At 55.6% G+C, this 24,006-nt stretch overlaps 10 protein-coding genes across 10 annotated transcripts; 7 read left to right on the forward strand and 3 right to left on the reverse strand.

The window, feature by feature from the left end:
- The first annotated feature begins 1,029 nt into the window (after positions 1 to 1,029).
- Positions 1,030 to 4,028, forward strand: DICSQDRAFT_106181 (uncharacterized protein). Its single transcript, XM_007365937.1, has 10 exons — positions 1,030 to 1,447; positions 1,506 to 1,610; positions 1,675 to 1,752; positions 1,806 to 2,037; positions 2,090 to 2,118; positions 2,190 to 3,354; positions 3,415 to 3,469; positions 3,527 to 3,546; positions 3,604 to 3,788; positions 3,852 to 4,028. The coding sequence occupies exons 1-10, from the start codon at positions 1,256 to 1,258 to the stop codon at positions 3,861 to 3,863; spliced, it is 2,073 nt and encodes a 690-aa protein (XP_007365999.1). The 5' UTR covers positions 1,030 to 1,255; the 3' UTR covers positions 3,864 to 4,028.
- Positions 4,029 to 4,680: 652 nt separating this feature from the next.
- On the forward strand, positions 4,681 to 6,847 carry DICSQDRAFT_61271 (uncharacterized protein; the record flags this gene model as incomplete). The annotated part of the gene is made up of 8 exons (XM_007365938.1): positions 4,681 to 4,918; positions 4,982 to 5,139; positions 5,195 to 5,461; positions 5,517 to 5,750; positions 5,814 to 6,105; positions 6,164 to 6,558; positions 6,612 to 6,675; positions 6,729 to 6,847. The coding sequence occupies 8 exons, from the start codon at positions 4,681 to 4,683 to the stop codon at positions 6,845 to 6,847; spliced, it is 1,767 nt and encodes a 588-aa protein (XP_007366000.1).
- Positions 6,848 to 7,005: 158 nt separating this feature from the next.
- DICSQDRAFT_170306 (GTPase inhibitor) lies at positions 7,006 to 7,964 on the reverse strand (the record flags this gene model as incomplete). The annotated part of the gene is made up of 5 exons (XM_007365939.1): positions 7,006 to 7,130; positions 7,181 to 7,257; positions 7,318 to 7,527; positions 7,600 to 7,686; positions 7,771 to 7,964. 5 exons carry the CDS (start codon positions 7,962 to 7,964, stop codon positions 7,006 to 7,008), a joined length of 693 nt encoding a protein of 230 aa, XP_007366001.1.
- A 329-nt stretch (positions 7,965 to 8,293) lies between these two features.
- On the forward strand, positions 8,294 to 11,073 carry DICSQDRAFT_86600 (pelota; the record flags this gene model as incomplete). Its single annotated transcript, XM_007365940.1, has 11 exons — positions 8,294 to 8,332; positions 8,397 to 8,462; positions 8,519 to 8,912; positions 8,979 to 9,085; positions 9,142 to 9,390; positions 9,443 to 9,498; positions 9,553 to 9,669; positions 9,721 to 9,827; positions 9,890 to 10,678; positions 10,726 to 10,837; positions 10,893 to 11,073. 9 exons carry the CDS (start codon positions 8,294 to 8,296, stop codon positions 10,021 to 10,023), a joined length of 1,269 nt encoding a protein of 422 aa, XP_007366002.1. The 3' UTR covers positions 10,024 to 10,678; positions 10,726 to 10,837; positions 10,893 to 11,073.
- A 417-nt stretch (positions 11,074 to 11,490) lies between these two features.
- On the forward strand, positions 11,491 to 14,419 carry DICSQDRAFT_61011 (tRNA pseudouridine synthase D; the record flags this gene model as incomplete). The annotated part of the gene is made up of 9 exons (XM_007365941.1): positions 11,491 to 11,576; positions 11,635 to 12,301; positions 12,367 to 12,570; positions 12,649 to 12,998; positions 13,049 to 13,128; positions 13,185 to 13,459; positions 13,510 to 13,744; positions 13,807 to 14,029; positions 14,083 to 14,419. The coding sequence occupies 9 exons, from the start codon at positions 11,491 to 11,493 to the stop codon at positions 14,417 to 14,419; spliced, it is 2,457 nt and encodes an 818-aa protein (XP_007366003.1).
- Positions 14,420 to 14,730: 311 nt separating this feature from the next.
- DICSQDRAFT_106193 (MFS general substrate transporter) lies at positions 14,731 to 16,909 on the forward strand. Its single transcript, XM_007365942.1, has 9 exons — positions 14,731 to 15,002; positions 15,076 to 15,128; positions 15,181 to 15,323; positions 15,383 to 15,394; positions 15,449 to 15,544; positions 15,593 to 15,676; positions 15,727 to 16,175; positions 16,233 to 16,655; positions 16,709 to 16,909. The coding sequence occupies exons 1-9, from the start codon at positions 14,951 to 14,953 to the stop codon at positions 16,834 to 16,836; spliced, it is 1,440 nt and encodes a 479-aa protein (XP_007366004.1). The 5' UTR covers positions 14,731 to 14,950; the 3' UTR covers positions 16,837 to 16,909.
- Positions 16,910 to 17,144: 235 nt separating this feature from the next.
- On the forward strand, positions 17,145 to 18,753 carry DICSQDRAFT_61281 (uncharacterized protein; the record flags this gene model as incomplete). The annotated part of the gene is made up of 5 exons (XM_007365943.1): positions 17,145 to 17,210; positions 17,267 to 17,343; positions 17,400 to 17,494; positions 17,566 to 17,624; positions 17,680 to 18,753. 5 exons carry the CDS (start codon positions 17,145 to 17,147, stop codon positions 18,751 to 18,753), a joined length of 1,371 nt encoding a protein of 456 aa, XP_007366005.1.
- Positions 18,754 to 18,800: 47 nt separating this feature from the next.
- On the reverse strand, positions 18,801 to 21,296 carry DICSQDRAFT_147255 (P-loop containing nucleoside triphosphate hydrolase protein; the record flags this gene model as incomplete). The annotated part of the gene is made up of 4 exons (XM_007365944.1): positions 18,801 to 20,035; positions 20,093 to 20,772; positions 20,838 to 21,153; positions 21,206 to 21,296. The coding sequence occupies 4 exons, from the start codon at positions 21,294 to 21,296 to the stop codon at positions 18,801 to 18,803; spliced, it is 2,322 nt and encodes a 773-aa protein (XP_007366006.1).
- Positions 21,297 to 21,627: 331 nt separating this feature from the next.
- Positions 21,628 to 22,646, forward strand: DICSQDRAFT_147256 (protein-s-isoprenylcysteine O-methyltransferase; the record flags this gene model as incomplete). Its single annotated transcript, XM_007365945.1, has 5 exons — positions 21,628 to 21,961; positions 22,017 to 22,136; positions 22,194 to 22,323; positions 22,377 to 22,507; positions 22,558 to 22,646. The coding sequence occupies 5 exons, from the start codon at positions 21,628 to 21,630 to the stop codon at positions 22,644 to 22,646; spliced, it is 804 nt and encodes a 267-aa protein (XP_007366007.1).
- Positions 22,647 to 22,847: 201 nt separating this feature from the next.
- On the reverse strand, positions 22,848 to 23,585 carry DICSQDRAFT_61105 (60S ribosomal protein L9; the record flags this gene model as incomplete). The annotated part of the gene is made up of 4 exons (XM_007365946.1): positions 22,848 to 22,948; positions 23,002 to 23,110; positions 23,162 to 23,266; positions 23,328 to 23,585. 4 exons carry the CDS (start codon positions 23,583 to 23,585, stop codon positions 22,848 to 22,850), a joined length of 573 nt encoding a protein of 190 aa, XP_007366008.1.
- Positions 23,586 to 24,006: the final 421 nt, after the last annotated feature.

Below are 24,006 nucleotides of genomic sequence, written 5' to 3' on the forward strand. Positions count from 1 at the left end.
CAGGTTGTCCCACATTCATCGATCATCATCGATCAAGACTGTGAGTATCCAGATTCAACATTACAGTGCACTGCTAATCCTGTTCAAGCAGAACTCGATTACCGACATGGTGAGTGCATATATGCACATATCTTCAGTATTGCGCGTGCCATCTCAGCTGTGTCTGATGTCCAATTGTAAGTAGGTGTCACTGCGCTGGCGGCTATGGGTACGAGTTGATTAGGTTAGGGTTGATTGGGCCGGTCTGTATGATATATAGAGAAGTTTAGACGTAGCGTAGAAGAGTCGCCGTTTGAATATATTCATTTCGATCTAATTCGTTCTGGCTGCCAATATCGGGAGGAATACTAGGTGCCAAGCCGGGCACCAAGAATGGATATTAATAATAAGCTACAAAGTCGTATATCCTATTTGATCCCATGTTACACAGGGTGCGGAATGTCTAAGTAATATGTGGGGAACATGGTCGGAATGTGAGCGGAAGGCAGTCAATACCACGACATCCTCTAAACCTGCGGAATGTGGTGGGAACAAGCTGGGAATGTGGCGGTAATGTGCTCATCCTCTCCGTGTTCCCCAACCTCCGTAATCTGGCGCTTCACGCGGTGCAAAGCATTCACGGCTTTTCGCAACTTGCGATATTTCTTACGCCCTCTCTAGGCTCACGCGACGCTGCAGGTTCACGTGCCACATCGGTCGCGTACTCGTACCGTGCATCATCTCACCCTTGTCCAGGGATGCTGAAGGCACATGTGTCGGCCATGCTGCAGCGAGCAAAGGAATCAGTCGCACAATTGACCACAGTTAGCTGAGTTCTTGTTCGGTCTAAACGTGCCTAGACCTGATAGCCGATCTCCTCGTATAATCTCTCCTTCCTCATTTTCAACGCTGATGTGTGCACAACAGGCTAAGAACGCATATCAGGCAGGATGCCCATTGAGTACTGATGTGAGGATGTACGTCAATTGTGCTTCCTTGCCCACGGCGTGTGGGCCAGGTCACATTGCAGGCCATCTGACTGACGCTCAGCGTGGTCCACTCGAATGCTGCGCGACCGAAGCGCATACGCACGAGGTCATCGACTACAGGCGTCTGACTGCCGTCACAGCCTGATCGTAGCACCCCACACTACTTATGGCCGACGGCCTTCTTGCGATTCGGAATCAACTCGGCGCAGAGTATTTGATTAGAGTAGGAGTCTCCACAGCCCTTCGCCATCCTCTTCGAGCCCTTGCACGCGTCTCGCAAGGCTACCATGTACTCTCGGACCCTCCTTGTGGCAGGGGCCGCCCTGCTTGGGCCTGTCTTGGGCGCGTCGTGGACCGCGACCCCCTTCAATCCCGCCTCTGTCCCATTGGCCGTCCGTACGCCCTACCTGTCAGCCTGGCTAGCCCAAGGCGCCGGCACTGCTTTGAACGACGCTTGGCCTACTTTCTGGACTGGCAGCGTGAGTAGCCCCAACATGTCCGTTCTGCCGCAAAAGTCTAAAATGTCGCGGTCGCTAGATCCTCGGCTGGGCAGGCTACGTGAAGGTCGACGGCACGACTTACACCTGGCTTGGCGTTCCTAATGTAGCCGGGCCGTCCAAGGCTACACAAAAGAGCTTCCAGGTTGGTTTTCACGACAGCGAAGTCGATAGCGTGTGTGTATGCTTATGGGCGCCGCGTTGTGTAGTTCACCTCAACGCAGAGCATCTTCACGCTCAGTGCCGGCCCGGTCGATCTCACCGCGACCTTCCTCAGCCCCGTTGAGGTACGCTCGTATATGCCCAGCAGATGATTCGGTACTCAACCTTCGTGTCATAGCCCTCCGATCTCGTCAACCAATCTCTTCCCTTCTCATACCTCGCTGTCTCCGTCAAGTCTAATGATGGTAACTCGCACAACGTCCAGGTCTACACCGACATCTCCGCGGAGTGGGTCACCGGCGACAACAGCCTGGTGGCAAACTGGACTACCACCACTGGGAATGTCCTAACGCATCAGGTTCAGCTCTCGTCGCCGAGCGTCTATAGCGAGGTCAGCGACCACACCCAATGTGAGTGTTACTTGTGTCGTGGACTGTAGGGGTCGCTGATACCCTCTCACAGACGGTTCTGCTTACCATGCGACTTTGAATGTACGTCCTTCAACTGAGATGTGGATGCGACCAGCACATGCTCATCATCTGTCTTTATGGCATTTCCCTAGACCGTGGGTGCAACATGGCAGTCGGGCCAGGACATCGTAGTCCGCCAACAATTCATCAGTAATGGCGCCCTTGCGAACACCGCGGACACCAACTTCCGCGCAGTCTCCAACAACTGGCCCGTCTTCGGTTTCGCACACAACCTCGGCACCGTCGGCACATCCGCGACTGCGCCTGTCGTCTTCGTCGTCGGCCACGTGCGTGACCCCGCCATCCAGTACATCACGGCGAACAACGGTCGGCAAGACCGCTCCGTCCTCTTCTGGACTCGGTTCAGCACCGTCTCGAGCGCGATTTCTACCTTCATCAACGACTACGCGAATGCTCTCGCCCGCGCCAACGCGTTCGATGCCAAGGTCAAGAGCGATGCCTCCAAGATCTCCTCGGACTACGCCGATATCGTCGCCCTCTCCGTCCGCCAGGCTCTTGGTGCCATCGAGATCACCGTCTCGAAGGACTCGACGGGCAAGTTCAACACTTCCGATATCACGACTTTTTTGAAGGAGATCTCCTCTGACGGCAACGTCAACACTGTCGATGTCGTCTTCCCCTCATGGCCCATCTTCCTCTACACGAACCCGGTGATCGGCAAGCAGCTGCTCTTGCCGCTCTTCGAGTACCAGGCGACCGGTCAGTATCCGAACAAGTGGGCCGTGCACGACATGGGCTCATCGTACCCCAAGGCGGTCGGCCACAACGACGGCCAGGACGAGGCGATGCAGGTCGAGGAGTCCGGCAACATGCTCATCATGGCGCTCTCGCACGCGCAGAAGTCGGGCGACAACTCCCTCCTGAAGACGTACTACAGTCTCCTTGACCAATGGACGCAGTACCTGATCCAGGACTCGCTCATCCCCGCGGAGCAGCTGTCGACGGACGACTTCGCGGGCAAGCTGGCGAACCAGACGAACCTGGCGATCAAGGGCATCGTCGGCATCGCAGCAATGTCGAAGATTGCGGGCATTGTCGGGGACACGGCGAGGGCGAGCAACTACTCGTCCATCGCGGCGAGCTACGTGCAGCAGTGGCAGGGCTTCGCGCTCTCGAGCGACAAGACGCACTTGACGCTCGCGTACGGCAACAGCTCGTCGTGGGGCCTTGCGTACAACTTGCTGGCCGACAAGCTCCTCGGCACGAACGTCTTCCCGAAGTCTATTTTTGACCTTCGTCAGTTTCAGTTCTCTGTGCCACTCGTACGCAAGGCTGACATTGCACATCGACTTGCAGAGACGCAGTGGTACTCTAGTCACGCCCTTTCGTACGGTGTCCCCCTCGATACTCGGTGAGTGGTCTTGCACATACATTGCTTGCTTCCACGATATCGACCTCTTCTCTCCAGCCACACGTACACGAAGTCTGGTGAGCAAGCTGTGCCCGCGCTATGTCGTTACCATCGTCACTAATCGACTTTCCTAGACTGGGAGATTTGGACGGCGGCCCTTGTGACGTCAACCAGCGTCCGCGACTTGCTCGTTAGCTCGGTTCGCAAGTACGCCGCGGATGGCAAGAGCTCGCAGCCGCTCGGGGACTGGTACGAGACTGCGGACGGCTCCGTCGAGGGATTCCGTGCGCGCCCCGTTGTCGGCGGTCACCTTGCCCTGGTAAGTATCAGGCCGTGCTCTGGTGCGCGGGCCAGTCGAAGTGCTGATCATGCTCATTTACAGCTCATCGTGTGATGGATACACGGTATATGGCCGGTGAACATGCTACACGCCGCAATCTATGATGATGCATGATTGCAAGTTCATGAGGACAGGGACGATGACTGTACTAATAGCAGATTGTACAATCGGCACTTGTGTAAATATACCGAAGCGAAAGCTGCCCTGCAGCCATTTGCCTGTGATTTCGTGCACGCTCGTAACGCGGCTGGAGTCACGCTCGAATACTCGACGGGTCGCGCGAGAGACGGCGGCGTGCGAAGTGCTCGTGCGAGACGGTCCCTGCCACTAGTCTCCACCTATGCAATCTGTTGCCTCGGGTCGCTTGCGGCCGTGGAAGGGCAGGGAGCGTCCGCGCGATCTCGGGAGCCAGAAGGCCCGGAGGTTGGGTTCAGATACTCGAGCGATCGGTGGCCGATACCGAGGTCGAGGAACTGACGTCGCCTCGCAAGATCGATGCAAGCTGAGTGGGTCGAAGAAATCTGCTGTCCAGTCGCTCCTTCCCCTTCCATGCAGATGAGCGAGGCATGTCGCCCGGTCGAAACAGTTTCTGTGATGCGAGCGCCGCATCGCCGCATTAATGATTGTGGCCCCCGCTGCAAACGGACGTTGGGACACACGGCGGCTGAACACGGTCATGTGACCGGGCGATGGGGGGGGGGGGCATGATCGCGCTGGTGGCAGGCGGAGGATGGCGTCGGACACGTCCCGAACAGCATCCGCAATGCGTCTTTAAGCAACCACCGCCATCGCCCATCGCTCTCACCGAAGTTCGCCACAATCGACGGTCGCCACGTCTCCCGCGACTTTCAGAATCATTGCCGTCCTCGCCATGGGTAAACGAGCGCGCAGCCTGTCTTCCTCGCCGCACCTGGCCCCAGCGAACGGTGCGACGAAGAAGAAGCGAGAAGTGAATTTCTCCCCCAATAGGATCGCGACAGCAGAGCATGCGGCCAAGGCGGATGCCTCCCCACCCCTCTTCCAGCTCGTCGATGCCGTCCACCGCAACGTCGATAACCCGCCCAATGGTGAGTGCGTCGTGTACTGGATGAGGATGGAGGACCTTCGGAGTGAGTACGACCGCTCTTGGTAGGGAGATGATGCGACTTACCAAGTGCCGCCATACAATTCAGTTCGCGACAACAGAGCCATTGCTCAAGCATCCGCGCAGGCGCGGAAGGACAGCGTCCCACTCATAGTGCTACACGTTCTGAGCCCCCAGGACTACATCGCGCATGACCGCAGCGCTCGCAAGATCGATTTCGTGCTGCGCAACCTGCAAATAATCCGCGTAAGTCATCAGCCACTGATGAATGCATAACTAGATCTGATCCCCCTTCGCGCAGTCCAGACTCAGCGAGTTGGACATACCTTTGTACACCGTCTCACACGAGCCCCGCACGAAGATACCCGCCTTCATACACGGCCTGCTGCAACAGTGGAAGGCTTCGCACCTCTTCGCAAATATGGAGTACGAAGTGGACGAGCTCCGCAGGGACATCGCACTTTCGGGGATTGCAAGAAAACACGGGAAGGTATCTTGCACGTTCCTACACGACCGGTGCATCGTCCCGCCCGGAGAGGTGACAACCAAGGACGGACGTGGATACACTGTACGCGTCCATTCTAGCTATCAAAGAAGTGACCCTGTACTTATATAACCGCCAGGTTTACTCGCCGTTCCTCCGCACGTGGAAGTCTACTATCGACCAAGCCACCTCGGATTATATAGGGGAAGCACCGTTGCCGGTAGCGAACGACCCCGCTGTGCGATCGCATCCCGTGTACAGCAACCTCTTCGATGTCGAGGTCCCACACGAAGTTGAAGGATTTACGCTTGACCCCAAAGTGCGCGAGAGGATGGCTTCCTGTTGGCCTGCAGGGGAAGATGCAGCGCATGAGGTGAGTAATGGTCGTGCTCAGACGATGCGCAAAAATGGGACTGACGTCGAACAACGTTCCAAGGTGTTGCGCCGTTTCCTCGAGACCATGTCACGAACGTCTCATCTAGGTGTCACCGATCCGTTAAGCGAAAGTGCGAAGATGGCGAAGAATCCGTCAACACAGAGTCGCTTGGGCAAGTACAACGACCAAAGGGACCGGGTGGACGCAGATACGACCAGTCGCATGAGTCCATACCTCGCTGCCGGCGTTATTTCCGCGCGTACCTGCGTTCGCGAGGCACTCGAAACGTGCGGGAAGAAGAAAGTCGATATCAGCCGTGACACAGGCGTCGGGCGCTGGATACAAGAGATCGGTGCGTCGGACTCCATTCCTCTGATAAAGTCCTGACTGGGGCTGACGGGGATATGCAGCGTGGCGCGACTTCTACAACCACATCCTCGCGTTCTTCCCACGCGTGTCCATGGGACGACCCTTCCTGGAGAAGTACGCGCACATCCAGTGGGAGACGAACGAGGCGCACCTCCAGGCGTGGAAGGACGGCCGCACGGGCGTCCCGGTCGTCGACGCGGCGATGCGCCAGGCGAACACGATGGGCTGGATGCACAACCGCGGCAGGATGATCGCGGCGATGTACCTGACGAAGGACCTGCTGATCGACTGGCGGCTGGGGGAGCGGTACTTCATGGAGGTGCTCATCGACGGGGACCTGGCGTCGAACAACGGAGGCTGGCAGTGGAGCGCGAGCACGGGGGTCGACCCTGCGCCGTACTTCAGGATCTTCAATCCGTACACGCAGAGCCAGAAGGTACGTACCTGATCTCCGGGTTCAGGAGACGGTCTGACTTGAGCTGTGGCCAGATCGACCCCGGAGGCGAATACATTCGTGCTTTCGTGCCTGAGCTCGCGAAGGTTAGAGGCCCAGGTTCGCGTTGACATCTCCCTTCTCGGCAGCCAGATGCACTGACGCCCCTGCAGAGATACACAAGCCGCCGCCGGCGCTAGCGGACAAGCTCGGATATCCTCGTGCCCTGGTCGAACATGACATGGCGAGGAAACAGGCCATTGAGCGGTACAAGAACATCGGTAAGAAGTAAGGGGTGCACTCTAGATTCCACGGACGTGAAGTGCAGCCTGCACTATTCCGCAGATGCATGTTTTGATGATTGAGGATAATTGTGTATAGCAAAATGTGTGAAGACAGCAAAATGATAGCGCATGAAGGGGGAGGAAGAGAGAGCTGGCAGAGCGGGTATCACTCGTCCAAATCGAAATCAGAATCGTTATCCTCGGTATCCCTGCTTCGTATGTGCTGCCGCACTGCCGTCTTCGTCCCGTATGTGACGCTTGGCCCGAAAGACTCATCTTTCTGGACTACACCTAAAAATAGAATGAGCTCCGAGTTGATGGTCCCGATACGTATTGCTCACCGCTGTTGATTAGCTTCCACTCCAGTGTGGCCGTCTCGAACTCGTCTGAGTTGCCCAGATCTTCGAAACCGATGAACCTGTACGGATGAAGGGCCTGTGAAGTTGGTGCAATACGCATCGCGGATATGAATACGTACCGGTCTTTGGAAGTTCCGTTAATGAAGGTCATGACACAAGGGAGGACCTTCACACCCAGCCGCTCAACCAGCCACGGAACGTTTTCGACAAAGACGCGGATGAAGAGCGTGCCGAAATACTTCGGCGCGAGCCTCTGTAGGTGCTTATCCATGATCTCGCACCTTTTGAATTTGTGGTGGAAGAAATGGATCACGCAGCGCGGCTCATTCCTGCATGCGGAACGCGATTTCAGCCTTCGTCCTCCTCTCTGCGGAGGAACTTGTGTGTGTAGGCTAACTTACGCGCTTAGCTGGACAACTTCCTTCTCATCCGTCACTTCCCTGTAATGACCATGCCCAACGCTCTTCATCTTCTGCAGCTGTTCCATCCTGCAGGCGCGTGCCACAGCCTAGGTTAGCGAGGACGCGCGTGCCACGACGGATCCATGTTGTAGTGCTAGAGGGGCACCTTACTCTCGTTTGAGCTGCTCCATGCCGTGCTCGCGAAACGCTGCGCTCGAGTCGTTCTCAATTTCCGCCTCCAGTTCGGCGAAGATGTCGTCGTCGTCGATTTCCGTCGCGGGCGTGCGCGAGGAGCCTGCCTCACTTGTGCTGGGCTCGTTCAGGCGCGCGACCAGAGAGGCGACCTTCGCGTTATGTTCTGACATTTTGCCGTGCGCGGTACGTGCGTCGCCGTCCACAAATCGGACAAGTCCAGTAAAGAGTGGGGAAGGATGAAAGCAGCAAGTGGACGCTGTGAATCGCGATCGTCGATCCGCGGGTGCGTGCTGGACGCGGTCCGCCTGTCCGCAATACCCGCATTCGGAAGGTCATTCTCAGGCTGAAACGCTATGTTGCCTGTATCTACAGGGGAAGGTAATTCTCCCGCAAGGTATATAAGAGGTGCAATGAACGAGAGCCCTCCAACCACAACGCTACATTCTACCACCATCTACATCGCAGTGCTTTGCGAACTATACCACATTGCTTGGATACCATGAAGTTAATTGGAAAGCGGATAGAGAAGGACGGATCGGTTCGTCATGCTGTCCAAACTTCAAAGATGCGGGGTCGCTCAACTAACGCATGTCTACACTCAGGGTCGTGTCACTGTCCGCCCCGAGGATGATGAAGACATGTGGCATCTGTATAATATTATTCAGGAGGCACGCCCATTCGGTCTATCATACGCATTGCCTCATGCTGACTTCACTCTTCGCAGGGCGATCGGGTCCGCGCAGCAGGCATGCGCCGCATACAGAATGTCTCAACCACGGGCTCTGTAGATTCAAAGCGGATTCGTCTCAACCTCACGCTCGCCGTCACGAGGGTCACTTGGTCTCCCTCCTCCGCTCCTGGAGCCGAATCGGGCACTAAGAGTGGAGCGCCAAACGCAGCACCGGTCGCAACGGCAAAGGTCGAAGTTACGGGACGCGTTGCGGAGGAAAACCAGCATGTGAAGCTTGGGGCTTTCCATACACTCGACATCGAAGCGAACAAGGATGTCCGCATAGAAAAAGATGCGGGTGGGTGGGACAGTGTTGCCCTGGGACGAGTGGAAGAGAGCTGCGTGCCAGGACGAGGAGCGGAGGTCGCAGCCATCGTCTGTGGTGAAGGTATGTCATCGTATACCTATTTTGCGATTGAACCCTCATGTAGTGACCCACCGACACTCATACTAGGCAGTGCCATCTTCTGTCTACTCTCCGAGCATATGACCACGGTGCTACAGCGGCTAGAAGTACCTATACCCCGCAAAATCTCGACTCAGTCTTCCGCGCATGAGAAGGTATAATGCTCATGCGTGAACAAAGAGACCCAACGACTAAGCTTGTTTCTTGCCAGGGGTTGTCACGATACTACCAAACCCTATATACCTCATTCCTCCGGCACGTCCCATATGCCTCACCTTCCCTGCGCGCTATCGTCATTGCGTCGCCTGGATGGACAAGAGATGCCGTGTTTGACTCTATCATGGCCGAGGCGAGCCGCACCTCAAACAAGGCGCTGTTGGCTGCGCGAAACAAGTTCATCAAGGTACATGTTAACAGCCCACACGTACACAGTCTGGTAGAAGCCCTTAAGAGTCCAGAGGTGAGTCTACATTCTCATACAAGGGTGTGGACGCTCCTGAAGTCCACTCTAGATCGCCAGTCAAATGAAGGAGACGAAGTTCGCACGAGAAGGGATGATGTTGGACAAGTAAGTCCGGTCAGAACACTTAGGTAGTTGAAGGTCGTTCTCATATCTGCCCAGGTTCTTCAAGATGCTTGCCACGGATGAGATGCGGGCATGGTACGGTCCGGACCACGTCGCTCTCGCCGCAGATCGGGGAGCCATCGGCACCCTTCTAATCTCGGACGAGCTGTTCAGGTGAGTCTTGTTGGCGGTGTACATTCGGACGCATCACTGACATATCCGCAGATCAAGCGATGCTGCAACTCGCAAGAAATACGTCAATATCGTCGAAGATGTCCAACAGAAGGGTGGGAAAGTCTTGATCTTCTCTAGTATGCACGAGTCTGGTCGACGTAAGCGATTCGTGACGCTATGACACCATCAATCCATTGCTCATCGTACCGGCATTTTTTAGAACTAAATCAGCTAACCGGCATCGCTGCCATCCTGACCTTCCCGCTGGACATTGAGGTCGTGGAAGCCGAGGAACGGGAAGCGAAGGAGGAGGAAGAGAGGAGGAATGCGGAAGAGAGAGGAACGGAAACATGATTTGACGATATGTATTGCGATGTTACACTATGTCCCACAACTGTAGCGGTAGTAAACATTTACATGCGACACTTACTACTGTATACCTATCTAGTTATCCATAAGTGCTAGTCTCAGTCTGAGATATCGACCCTCTCCCGATATGCTTTCCATCCCTCTGCACGATACCTCTCCGCTTGTGCTCGGACAGCCTCGACATTGGCACCATTGTCTTTCCCGTAAATCCCTCGACCAACGATGATGACGTCGCAGCCGGACTCTACGATTACCTCCCTGGGCGTCCGATATTGCTGGCCCATGCCGTCTCCCCTTGTGTCCAGCCCCACGCCCGGAGTAAGAATGAGTAAGTCCTCGTCTGGCGTGGACTCGCCTTCCCGTAAGCCGACGCCGTCCATCCGTCGCTGGGCGATGAAGCCGATCACGAAGTCGCGATTGGCCCGAGCCATTCGAACCGCCTCCTCCGTGTACACTCCGGTAGCCAGGCTTCCTTTTGTGCTCATCTCAGCGAGCAGCAGGAGCCCTCTCCCGAGTGGAAGTCCGACGGATTTGAGGCCAGAGATGATGGACGGTCCGGGGACTGGATGAGCGTTGGTTATATGCGACCAACTCGCGATCTTGTGAACGCCTGCGGAGTACTGTAGGGCCACGGTATTTCCTACCTTTTCTCAGTATAGCAGAGATATTATGTGGGAAGGACCTCACCGATGTCTGCGAACTTCCTGTCCTCGAAGATCAGGAAGTCATGCTTTTGGCTAAGTTCCTTGAGGCGCTCGATCACGGACGGCTCGAAGTCCTCAATGATATCTACGTGTGTCTTTCATGGCATCGGTTAGCCTTTCGTGAATATTCGCAAAAACTCGATCACCTACCTTCAACAGACATACGTACGGTCCGACGGTGTCGATAATCCTGAAGAAATCCTCTTGTTTGGTGACATCCACACTAACGGAGAGGTTGGTGCGTTTGCGTTCGATCGTCTCGAGGAGCGCCTTTGCAGCAGGGTTTGGGTGCTGGGCAGCCCTTTGCGCGTAAGTCTGCTTGGATACAGACGACATTCTGTTCGTCTCCTGGGTCGTGGTAGATGACTAGAAGGACGTCGGTACATATTGAAAGATTAGATACAGGTCAGATCTGGCGATCTACAAGTGCTACGGTAGCGCGCGATCTAATCTCCTCCCAATTTGCCTCTAGCTCCCGACCATGTCGTCCTCTCCCAAAACACGCCCTCGCGAGTCGGACCTCCCTGACGAGCCCGATGCAAAGCGGACGAAGCTTGAAAGCGCGTCAAACGCGGGTGCAGACGCGCCTATGAGCACGGATCGCGCTGTCGCTGTGGTCAACATCGCCGACCTCGAGGAGCAGGAGAGCATGGACGTCGACGCGGAGGACTCGGAGCCACAGAGTCTGCTTCCACCGAGTCACGCGTTTCTGAACACAAGACCGCCAGTATATGGTCCAGATGGGTCTATGCAGCAGATCATGGAGACGGACGTCGGGATATCCGAGTACATTGGCTTTGACGTGCCAAAGATTGAGGGTATCATCAAGCAGAGGTGCGTAGCATTTATCAGACTCTCAGGTTACCTCTCGTTACGATCAGCGCGTCACTAGATTCACCGATTTCTTGGTGTTTGAGGTCGACCAAGATAGTCAAGTTATACATCTGAAGTCGCTTGGAATGCCTTCATCATCTAAGAAGGGCGGAGCTGCTACAGCTACTGGGGACGCTACGCCTGCTGAGCCTACAGGCGTAGCTACTAGCGAACAAAAGGGTGCTGAGACACTCGCGGCACCAGTGGAGCGGCCTGTGGAGGCCAGTACTACCGAACCCGCACATGAATCTGCTGAGCCAACTGCAGAAGGGGAGGCGAAAGCCGAAGATGAAGAACCACTGCAAGACGATGAACCGTGGCCGGAACGTTTCACAAACTCTCTCAAACCCTTCTTGTCTGAAGAAGTCATCGTTCGCGTTAGAGAACTCTACCTTGAAGGTCCAGAGCCGCCGTTCGTGAGCGACAGTGGTTGGGCTGGAAGGCAAGCGAAAGTAGCTGGCGGGACTGGAACAGTAGCTGGCGAGACTGGGAAGCTAGCTGGCGGGACTGGGGATGCTGCGGAAGCGTCTTCGACACACGAGCCTGCAGAAGAGTCAGAATCGAAGGGAAAGGGCAAGCGAGGGAGGGACCGGGGCAGGGGTGGTAGAGGCGGGAGGGGTGGAAGGGGTGGAGGAAGGGGTGGCAGGCCTGGCGCGAAGGAAGACCACCGTAAAGTGCTCTCTGATGTCCGTACCTCCGCGTTCAATGCTATCCACTCTGAAGACCCCCTCTGACCTCAGACGGAACATAGCCGATTGCCTCCAAAGAAACCCGTACGGGCCTACACCAAATCATACGGGACCTGTTCGGTGGTAAGCTGGACACCGAGACGGACACCACTGCGTCGCCTTCGGACGAAGGTTCGCGTATCGCTATCAAATGGTCGAAGCGTGGGGGAGGAGGTCGAGGAGGTCGTGGCGGTAATCGTGGCGGCGGTCGTGGAGGGAGGACAGAAGTTGGTACGTTTGACATATACAGATTCACTTCGTGCACAATGTGCTCATGGTTGAGCCTTTTAGCGGCAAAGGGGGAGAGGGGGAACTATCCTCCATACATCCACTTCACGCTCCAGAAGACGAACCGTGACACTCAAGACGCCCTCGCCCACCTGTCACGCACGTTGCATTGCAACGTCAAAGATCTCTCCGTGGCGGGGACGAAGGACAAGCGTGGCGTCACCGTACAACGCGTGTCATTACGACGTGGTAACAAGACCGTTGAGGACGTCTGGAAAATGGCTAATGGTCTCAATGGTCGCCGAACGATGGAGGAGGTCATGACACAGCGAGGCGAGCGAGGAGTGAGGATAGCCGACCTGAACTACCGGAAGGCGAGCCTTGAGCTGGGTATGCTCAAGGGCAATGCGTTCGTGATCACGCTCAGGTGTGCAGTTCCTCTGACCTTCTCATGCGGTGATCTCATTAAAGAGCTAGGAATGTGCGCGTTGACTCATTGGAGACCCTGGACCGCGCTATGAATGTTATCAAGACGAAAGGCTTCATCAACTACTATGGTGGGTTGGTGCGGCACTATTCGCAAGTCATGGCGTAATGACTTAGCATCACATAGGTATGCAGCGCTTCGGGACAGCTAGCATCCCCACGCACACGATTGGACTCGCCCTACTGAAGGGAGACTGGCATAGAGCTGTCAGCCTCATTCTCCGTCACCGGCCAGGCGAGCATCCAGATGTCGTCGCAGCACGGAATGCATGGCTGGTAGACAAAGACCTCGACAGAGCACTGGACCTCATGCCCCGACGCGTGGTTGCCGAGCGGTGTATCCTTGAGAGCTACAAAAAGCAGAAGGGCGACACCCGGAACGCGATGGGAGCGCTGTCAACGGTAAGTCTTGCCTGCGGACGGCCCGGCGCTCGACCTGACACGCTTTACAGATCCCTCGCAATCTCAGGCTCATGTATATTCATGCATACCAGTCCTATGTTTGGAATGCCATCGTCTCTGAACGTATCCGGACTTACGGAGCAGAAAAGCCCGTTGTTGGAGACCTGGTCTTTGAAGGAGCATCTTCCGCTAAGGCCGACGCTGACGGGGAAGATGTGGAGATCGCTTTAGATGCTGCCGAAGGCGAGAACTCCCTAGAAGACAAGGTGGCCAATGAGGACAATGGTATGTCTCAGCGTCACTGCCACGACGATTATGGAGACAGACTAACCTCGCTATCTACTAAGCAGGAACTTCGAGCAGATCCAGCAAGAGATCGAGGAAAGCCTGGGAACCGCCAAAGGTCAAGACACTCACCGACGCGGACCTGGACAATTATTCCATATTCGACGTGATCATGCCCTTGCCCGGTAAAGACGTCGACTTCCCGGGTGGCGCTCTCGGCGAACGATACAGGGAGTTCTTGCGCAGAGACGGGCTTGACCCAGACAACTTTGTCCGTAAACAGAAGTGAGTAGTTGCAATGGCTCAAGAGCCATGGTTATTTAACGTCGAATGTTTAGGGACTACACTCTCGGTGGCTCCTACCGCAGTGTTCTCCATCTACCCAAGGAGCTGTCGTGGGCCGTCATGAAGTATACCGATCCAGATGTGCCCCTTGCACAGTCGGATGAGGACAAGCTGCTTGGGTTTCCCCCACCCGTTTCAGATGAGAATGGCAAGTTCATCGCCCTCCAAATCAACTTGCAGCTCGGTACCGCCGCCTACGCTACAATGGCCCTTCGCGAGGTAACCAAGACAGAAACAAGCTCTCATTACCAGACATCTCTCACGCAAGCGTCTGAAGATCAAAAATACCGCACGGCGGATGGCGGCGCGGAAGAGGAAGAAGCAGAGTAGATGCTTATAGCGTGTGGAAAAGCACGTACGTGGAGCCACGTCGCGGCAACCTGGCAACTTGTATCCTGTCTGTATTTCATAGCCTCCCCACGGCTTGCGAATGGATAGATGGCCGCTGTGAGAGTCGAAACAATCTGTGTGAACTTGACAGTATACGCGCGCGAATGCTGCGAAAACCGGTCCCGCTGCCGACTCGGGCGACAGTGGGCCGACAGAGACGTGTCGTTTCAGCCACTGCTGTGCGCTCGCACGAAGCCATTCCCCTGCCTCCCTCGCACAACATGCTCTCGCCCGCTCTCTCACACTTCCGACGATTCTTCGGCACATACCCCTTGATTCTATTCACGTACCTCCCATCAGCTGTTCTTTGAATAAGGTTGGGCTCGAACCCATCTCCGTTCCGACAGTCGCAGGCGGCTAGCAGCGTCTTTATATACGCGACCGGATCCACAGTCGACATAGCGAGACTGCCGCACCTCCCACCCTCTATCACACTCTTCGTCCCCCTTTGTCGCTGTACTATTCTGCAGGATGGGGAAGGTCGAGCGTGTTGTCTTTTTGTCCTTGGTGTTGGACCTCTTCGGTATGTGTGACTCTGAGATAAAGTGCATCCCGAAGCACACAAGAAGTCTTGCATTGACATTCACGTGTCAAAGCTTTCACTATTCCCCTCCCTCTCTTTCCCCGCATCATCGAGTGGTATACGAAGGTATGTAAATCTGTCTAGTTTCGCGCCCAGCGATTCACACAAAGAAATACAGCGCGAATCCTCGGATCTGAATGGCTTTCTGTCCCGAACGCTCTCCCTCGTGTCAGGGTTTCGAAGCTTGTTATACAAGCCCTCATCAAATCCTCAGAAATGGGATATCGTGTTGTTGGGCGGATTGATGGGTTCGGTGTTCTCGTGAGTCTGAACCTGTCTGAGCAAAGTGAACGTGCTGACAGCGCGCTGCCTTCGGCTAGAGCCTTACAATGGTTGGGGTCCCTTACACCTCCATATGAGCGCGAGAGTAACATCTAAGCTTTCAGGTTCATTTCGCCATACATCGGCTCTCTGAGTGACAAGTATGGACGAAAACGCGTTCTGCTCATCACTATGATTGGGAATCTGCTCTCTGCCATAGTGTGAGTGCATCCGTTCTAGTATCCAGCTCCTACTCAACATGAGCACAGATGGCTACAGTCCACATCTTTCGCATCGTATCTGCTCTCCCGAGTCATCGGTGGTCTGAGCGAAGGAAATGTACAACTCGCTATGTGAGTGTCCTTTCCATCGGTACGTGCATCCTCTTACGACGTTCATGTAGCGCTATCTTGTCAGATGTTACTACTCCCGAAACTCGCGCGAAGGCACTCGCTCACGTTGGCATTGCTTTCGCGATTTGCTTCTGCATTGGTCCTCCTATTGGAGCATACTTCGCGTCTCGTCCCTTGCCAAGGTCGATCACCGCATCCGGTTTCGAGCTGAACGTCTACGCGGGACCAGCAGCTTTGACACTCGTCCTACTTACTTTGGAGACAATATTCCTTGTCTTCGCTCTCCCGGAGACGCGTGGTAAAGCTGCTCAGAAGCCTGTCGTGAACGGTTCTGCTAAGGCGGCCGTCAACGGCAAAACGAACGGTACCGCTCGAACTTCAAGACAGGCGACAGTCGCAGAGCGTCTGAAGATGCTCAAGACTTTGCAAAGGCTCCACTTCCTCTTCCTGGGTATTTTCTCTGGCGTTGAGTTCACTCTCACGTTCCTGACGTTCGATTGTGAGTCTCGGCGCATTGCGTTGGCCGGAAGATCATTCTACTCACAACGTGTCCTAGTGTTTGACTGGAATAACAAGCAGAATGGCACACTCATTGGTTCCATCGGAATCATTAGTGCCATACTGCAAGGTGGCTATGTCCGCCGTGCCATGTCGAGAGTCGGAGAGGGGAAGATGGCCCTGCGCGGAATCAGCAGCTGCGCACTGGGATTGATCTTCCTGACAATCCTGCCTCACTTTGTCGAGAGCAGGCCCACTATCGCTGTCCGACTCCTCCAGGCTGCTGCGGTCTGCATGGCGATGACTTCGGCCACGGTCGTGAACTCCCTGACGGCCTTCGCGTCGCTGCAAACCGACGACGTCACCGTCGACTCTGACACCGGAAAGGCTATGAAGGAGCACCCGGACCTTGCGAAGGGCAAGGCCTTGGGCAAGTTCCGCTCTTCTGGCCAACTTGGACGCGCGATTGGTCCTCTGCTTGGTATGTCTTCCTTTCTGTGACAGTGGAACTTCCGAACTGATTAACACAAACAGCGTGCGCGTCATACTGGACCTTCGGTCCCTCCTTGACTTACGCGGTCAGCGCGGTCGCCATGTATGCTCTTGTTGGGTATATGAGACGTGTAACAAGAGGGACCACAATCACGGTGAAGACCCAATAGGTTACCTTATCTTACCATTCCCGTTGCTACTTGTAATGCATACTATCTATTGTACTAAGTTAATAGAATCGCTTATACTGCAACGAGAGTAATCAGAAAGGGACACATGAACTGCAGAACGTCAGACGAAACTCGACGTTGAATTCAGCGCCTATGCTGTGGCGATCCTAGCCCTAGCAGCACTGCTTCTCATGGTACCTCTTACCAAGACTTCCAGGTGGGAGATTCGTGACAGCATACGTGCTGACACTGCATATCGCGCGCGTTGGCAGTGACCTGTAAACCTATAGGCAGAGCACACTACATCGATGCGGTTTTCAACCCGTAATTCGTATTATCTCCGGATTTCTGCAACCACCGTGCTTCCTCTATATGTGAGTACGCAGGAGCACACAACTTTCACGGCGCGTGTTCTGAATGGTGTCTAAAGCTGTATCTAGATGACAGACACGTAGAATGGATGTCAGAACGCGTGCTCCAGCACGTCCTGGCCGACCTGCGTCCCTTGTGAGCCGCTTCGTGTGACACCGCCTTCACTCCGTTCACGCTGAAGACGTGGGTAGAATCATACCGAAGCTCAATGCTGAAGCCGACGCGCAGCTAGGCCCTGGTGGAACCACCAACGCCAAGCGAGGCACTCTGGACGTGCATCGTGGAGGTTAGTAGAGTTCTGTCGACATCAAAGGCGCGGGGGTGTATGCCACAGATACTGATCCTTGGCCCTGGCAGATACTTACCAGTTTGGATACTTCCTGCGCGGAACTGAACCTCATGCAGTCCTTATCAAGGTAAGTCGCTCCTGCGCCGACATGGAAATGCTTGATACTGATTATGTTCATACAGTCAAGGGTGTTCACCGCCGCACCCCCGCGTCCTCCGCGTGTCGTACCGCCGGTCGTCCAAGAGAGCATGCAGACTTCTACTAAAGGAGGTACACGATCCAAGAAGTCTCGTACTGAGTCACAGAAGACGGCCAAGAAGCCGGAGCCTAGGCCCAGGGGCAAGGGAAAAGGCAAAGGCAAGGGCAAAGGCAAAGGCAAGGGCAAAGGCAAAGGCACGGCTGCCGATGACGAAGAGGAGGCAATATCTATCTCGAGTGACGACGGGGACGCTGCGGAAGATGCACCCGAACCCCTGGCCCCCAGACGATCCAAGAGAGCGAGGACAGTCGTTGCAGGGGGCTATCGAGAGGACGCAGACGATGATGATGGGATGTATGACGGCGAATCTCCCCCGACCCAGGGCGGGCCTCCTGGTGCTGCTGAGTGTGATGACGACTACGGCCCTTTACACGTTGGGACAGCTAGTCGAGATGCTTCTGTCGTACCCAAGCGCGAGGAGATGGAGCCATCGTTGGCTGCAGAGGACCTTCCTGAAGCGGCATCTTTTGAAATCAACGAGGGGGAAGCGCAGGCTGCCCCGTCGACCATCGATGTGGAGTTGGTAGAGGAAGAGGAGGAAGCTAAGCCGAAGCCCATCCTCAAGTTGCAATACCACGGCTTCACCATCCACGGACGCTGTCTTTGCGTTATCGTCGAGCCGTATCCCCCTCTCCGCTCAGGGACTCGCGCACCATCGCTTGCCCCCACAGGCCTCATCGCCCCCGGCCGAGCCCCGAGCATGGCTCCTCCGGAGTTTGTATCTGGTGGTGGCGCCGCTCAGCGCGCACGCACGCCCTTGTTCCTACCTGACTATGATAGGGACTCCACTCCTGCACCATCCACGACGCGCACTTTGCCTCCCGTGCCTCTGTTCTCGGAGACCGCAGAAGGTAGCGACGAGGAGGATGGGGGGATGGTGCTCTTCAGTCAGATCCTACGGTCCGTAGGTGACCATCCGCCTGGGATCGCAGAGGACGATGACGAGATCGACGGCGCGGTGTTCTTCGGAGACGCGGATGAGATGAAGGAATTATGATCAATATGTACGGGTTGAGTGTATGCAAGCGATATACGAATGTAACTCTACATGCGGCCCATCTCTTTGAGAATGTCGATCGCGCGCTGCGAGGAGACCCTCCTGAACCCTTCGTTTGCCATCTGGAACAGGCCATGTCCGCCTGACAACGCACGAAGACGGCTAGAGTAGTCGAGCATCTGACTCAACGGCGCGATGGCCAAGATAGTCCTCTTCAGCTTGGCCGAGGTGTCCTTCGCGGCCTTGCCGGTTGATGGGGATATCCACTGAGGCGGGATGTACGTTGCGTCATCCTCAAAAGGCTCTGCCTCCTCCGCCGCCGCCGCGTCCAGCTCCAATACTTCTCCGCCGTGCTCGCCGAGATCCTCCACGACGCGCCCGACAGAGCCTTCGTCGACGGAGATCTTCAGCCGTATGTAGGGCTCCATGAGGTCCCCCCGCCCAGCCGCACGGACTATGTTGCGCAGAATTGTGGCACTAGCGCCTGCCAACACAGAAGGATGCGCCTCCTTGGGGAACTCGATATCACGGACCTGTATGCGAAGTCGCGAGAGCGCCAGCGTAGTGTTTGGAGAGCTCGACAGAGTGCTAGAGAGGCCCTTCGCGACTTGTGCCAGGGGGTCGTTCGCATCGCTGTGTAGCTCCCCAGGGGGCGTAGGCTTGCCCTTGGGGTCTAAGACAATGTTGCCGTCCCAGAGCGGATCGCCCTCTTCGTCGTCCTCAAGCGCCCGGACAGACAGTCCTACCTTGACCTGAGTGGACTGTCCGCCGATGTCCGTCGACCACTTGTCGCCGACTCCGGAAATGTCGCCGGAGCCGAGACACTCCCGGAAGCTGACGCGCCGTTTGCCGAACTCGAAGTTGACCTTCCACTCGTCACGCAGGCGGGACTCGACGATCTCGAGGTGAAGAGCGCCAAGTCCGTGGACGAGCAGCTGCCCTTCCTGCGTCTCGAACCGGACGGAAGGGTCTGTACGAGCGAGCGCACTTAGAGCGCTCTCGACGGGCTCGAGATCGGCGTGAGAGTGGGGGATGACCGAGACGGACATCATTGCCGAGGGAGGGATAATGTCGCGCATAGATGTTGCACTGGAACCCCCCGCAACACCGACGAGGGTGTCACCGGTACGGGTGTACTTGAGGCCCAAAACGGCACCGACGGACCCAGGGGGCAGCGAGTCAACTTCTTGAGCCTCTGCAGCGTAGAGGAGCATCAGTTTCGAGACCTTCTCTCGCTGGTTCTGGGAGGCGTTGAGTATCGAGCTCTGGCTCTTCAGTGTTCCTGCAAACCTCGTAAGCTATGTCGCACTCTCTGGTGTCAACGGTGAGAACCACGTACCAGCGTAGACGCGGACAAAGGTCATCCATCCCTTACGTTTATCCCAGCCGACCTTCCAGGCGAGCATGCGCAGCGGAGCGTTTGCGGCAAGTGCCTTGGGATTGGGCTCGACATCCACAGGACTAGGGAGCAACTCGCCGACGTAGTTCATTAAGAGCTCTGTGCCGATATGCTTGAACGCAGAACCGCATAGGACAGGCAGAATGTCGTTGCGCAGGGTTGCTGCACGCAAGTGAGGCAGGATGTCGGCAGCCTGGACAGACAGATACGACGACGGGTCCTCTGGTAGACTGAGGAGCGTCTCGAAGAGATCCTCAGATACTTGCGCAAGGTTGTCGAGCATGGTAACACGTGCGGGGAGAAGGTGAGGTACCAGCGGGTGCGATCGAGGGAAGAGCTCGGAGCGTTCAAGCTCCTCCTGAGTCCGGGGCAAGGGATGGACGGTAGGTGCACCGTCCGCGCCGTATTTCCAAACTTCCCACTTGACGAGGTCGACCAAGCCTTGCACTCCGGGTTCCGCCCGCGTATAGTCCTGGGGGTCAAACGAGGCAATGGGTAATGCTAGAGCCATTGGTCTCGGATGGAGACGATTGGCCAGGACGGAGAGCATGGATGTCCGGAACGATGCGCCAGCTCGATCCAATTTATTAAGGAACAGTATCCTAGACTTCACGTCGTACCTGCAGAAGGTTGAGTACAGTTCGCGGGCCACCTTGGTATCTCTCACCTGGACGCTTCTGCTTACCTGTCCAATTGCCGCCAGACACCCTTCGTCTGAGCTTCTACGCCCTCCACTGAGTCGATGAGCACGACCGCACCGTCGACCACGCGACTAGCGCTCTCCACCTCCATTCCGAAATCGGCGTGTCCAGGTGTATCGATCAGGTTAAACGTCCAGTCCTTCCACCTGACAGGGATGCTCGCGGACTGTATTGTGATTCCACGTTCACGTTCCGCAGGTAGGAAATCCGTGATGGTACTTCCGGTATCAACGGAACCTGCAGAAGATAGATAGTGGGACTGGAGTAGGATGGACTCCGTGAGCGTTGTTTTGCCGGAATCTGGTCACTAGCTCTTAGTCTCGGATGTGCGATGGCATTGCTCCCAACGTACCAATGTGGGCTACGAGAGCCATGTTCCGCAATCTAGATGGATCATGGTTGACTTGCGTAGCATATCGCCTGAGGCCATCGCGTGCTGGCATCCATCTCTGTAGGCCACGATGTCGAAGTGCCAAAGCGAGACGAGTAACCATGACACGCCTGCGGTGGGAAAGGCGGGGCGTTCCCTGAGTACGCGTTCCTCGCGCGCCTCAAATACTGTATTCAGACCAGCGGCAACCGCAGCAAGTCAGGGCGAGAAGAAAAGATCGACGGCCTGTCAAAGACGAGGATGCAGTAGCACTGGCAGGAGAAAGGGCGGAGGGAGAAAGAAGCCGCGCGGGCGCTTCCTGCGGCTTGTCTCAGGCGTTCATTCATCTACTTGCGCCAATTGTTTGCGAACATGCCCGCAACCTCACTCCTTCTCATCCACCCATGTCCGCCACGCCAGAGCCAGAAGAAGACGGCTTTGACAAACGTCTCCGCCAACGAGTAGCGGCGAAGAGGGACCCGCTTGACACCGTTCCCCCAGACCCTGCTCACCAGCCCCGCGGACTCATCCCGAACACGCCCCTCTCCGTGTCACTCATATCGTTTCTCCTCGGCTCTCTGTTCTCCTTCGGGCTCTTACTATTTGTGACGAATGGCTATGGGCTGTACTGGTGGGCGACATATCAGCTCGGTTTCTTCCTCGCTATCTGGTCAGCGTTTCACTGGGCCGAATTCGCTGTCACGGCAGGCTGGAATCGAGACAAATGCAGCGTAGATTGTGAGCAGCCCTTGGCCATCAGCAGCCCTTGTTTTATTGACTGTTCGTGCTTTAGCGTTCTTGCTAGAGAACGGTGCCATGTATCACGTGGCGCATAGCGTCGCACTCATTGAGTACCTGCTAACGCTGTACTTCGAACCTGGGTATAAACAGTGGCCTTATGTTTCCCTCGTCGGTGAGTTGCGCGTTCCGCGATGTATCTCATGTTGAGCTTATCATGTCGCCTATATAGGTATCGCGCTCGTCTTAGTCGGGCAGACCCTCAGGTCCACCGCCATGATCCATGCAGGATCGAACTTCTCCCACATGTTAGCCTATCGGAAGATTGATGGGCACACTTTGGTCACCGGAGGGGTCTATCGGTGAGCGCTCTATGTTTGCCTTCGCCGACTCCTGACCTGAGTCACAAATTTAGATGGTTGCGACACCCTTCATACGCAGGGTTTCTCTACTGGGCATTGGGCACTCAGCTTGTTCTGCAGAATCCAGTCAGCTTTGCGTTCTTCCTGGTCGTACTATGGAGATTTTTCCACAGTCGCATAAAAAGTATGTACTCTGTTCAACTACAACCCCTTCGACACTGACGTCGCCTCCAGCTGAAGAGCAGTACTTAATTCGATTTTTCGGCGACGACTATCGCACCTACAAATGTTCCGTGGGTACAATGATTCCCTTCATACCTTGACATGCCCTTTCTGTCAGGGACGGGATGTGATTTTCCAGTACAATTGTATCATAGTCTTCAATCGCACTTTGTCCTAAAATGAAAGTCTCGTGACAGTACAAAAATGTCGGCATGCATCATATTGTGTTCATAGCAGAGGTGATAACACGCAAGTTTTGAGCCGAAAGACGATACAACATAACGCCAGCAACCGCGACTTGCTCAATCCTGCTCGACCGTCCCCTTCTCCGAGACGTAGATACCGTCGAGGAACTTACGGATATCCTTGTTCCGCACACGGCAGAGACCTTGAATCGACGCGGCTGTCCCGACAAACTCAGTAAACCGGCAGAGCGTTCCAACATTGTGTACTTACCGGACTGTGACACGTTCTGAACGTCGATACCCTCGAGGATGAGCTCGTCCTTCTGTGATTTTGACTCTGAGACGGTGACACCATCCAACATCGCAACATTCCGTACGATCTGACCGGCGGCTTAGATGGGACGACCATAATGATTGTAGAACGAACTAACCTTCTCGCCCAAGAAGTTACGGATTTCCAGCGCACGACCACCATCCTGAACAATGCAGTTGATGGGGAAATGGGCGTACACAGCACGCATCTTGTACCGGAAGCCCTATGAATACGCAACCAGTCGTACAAGATCTTCGCGTAAGTATTGGATACCACAGACATACCTTCGTGACACCGGTGATCATGTTGACAATGAGGGACCGGATTGTTCGTAGGCACGCAACGTGCTTACGGCCGCCCTGCCATACCGCGAGCGCGACCTTGTTGGTCTTGCCCTTCTGGAGCCGGATGTCCATGTCGATGTGACGGACATTCTTCGTCAGCGTTCCGCGGGGGCCCTTGACGGTGATGAGGCGGGACTTGATATCGACAGTGACCCCCTCGGGAATGTCGAGTTCTTCGGTCTTGAGGACGTCCCGCATCTGCAGCAGAGTAGCAAGTCGTAAGCGTCCAATCGAGCCGCATCCAGACACCACGAAAGCAATCCATCCCAATCCTGCAGGACTTTCAGTGACTCCAAGTGATCCAGACTTCCGTGGGATGGTTCCCGAGCCTGCAGAACGGATTACGGGCAGTATACTGACCTTGAAGCGTAGTAGGCGAAGGTCTTGAGGAGGTTGGTGTATATTTTTGCGGAGAAGGCGAAACTCCAGGGACGGGCGCTGGGCGTGCCGAATTGGGAAGCTGGGGACTGGGTCGAGGTCTGCCCATGCAACGTGGCAACATTGACAAAGCAAGCAGTTGCGTGGCGGAGTTCAAATCGGACCCAAGTTAGCTGGCTTGCGCGCCAGCCCCTTCTTCCCTAACTTCATCATCGACCACCATCTCCTTGCGCCCTCGGTG

This window comes from Dichomitus squalens (assembly GCF_000275845.1).
Source record: "Dichomitus squalens LYAD-421 SS1 unplaced genomic scaffold DICSQscaffold_15, whole genome shotgun sequence".
In the NCBI taxonomy this organism is placed as follows: domain Eukaryota; kingdom Fungi; phylum Basidiomycota; class Agaricomycetes; order Polyporales; family Polyporaceae; genus Dichomitus; species Dichomitus squalens.

Coding starts and splice junctions, on each gene's coding strand:
- DICSQDRAFT_106181 (XM_007365937.1), top strand. CDS start 1,256: ATGTACTCTCGGACCCTCCTTGTGGCAGGGGCCGCCCTGCTTGGGCCT. Junction 2,038..2,089: donor GGTCAGCGACCACACCCAAT/GTGAGTGTTACT, acceptor ACCCTCTCACAG/ACGGTTCTGCTTACCATGCG. Junction 3,547..3,603: donor CCACACGTACACGAAGTCTG/GTGAGCAAGCTG, acceptor CGACTTTCCTAG/ACTGGGAGATTTGGACGGCG.
- DICSQDRAFT_106193 (XM_007365942.1), top strand. CDS start 14,951: ATGGGGAAGGTCGAGCGTGTTGTCTTTTTGTCCTTGGTGTTGGACCTC. Junction 15,003..15,075: donor CTTGGTGTTGGACCTCTTCG/GTATGTGTGACT, acceptor CACGTGTCAAAG/CTTTCACTATTCCCCTCCCT. Junction 15,677..15,726: donor GGAAATGTACAACTCGCTAT/GTGAGTGTCCTT, acceptor ACGTTCATGTAG/CGCTATCTTGTCAGATGTTA.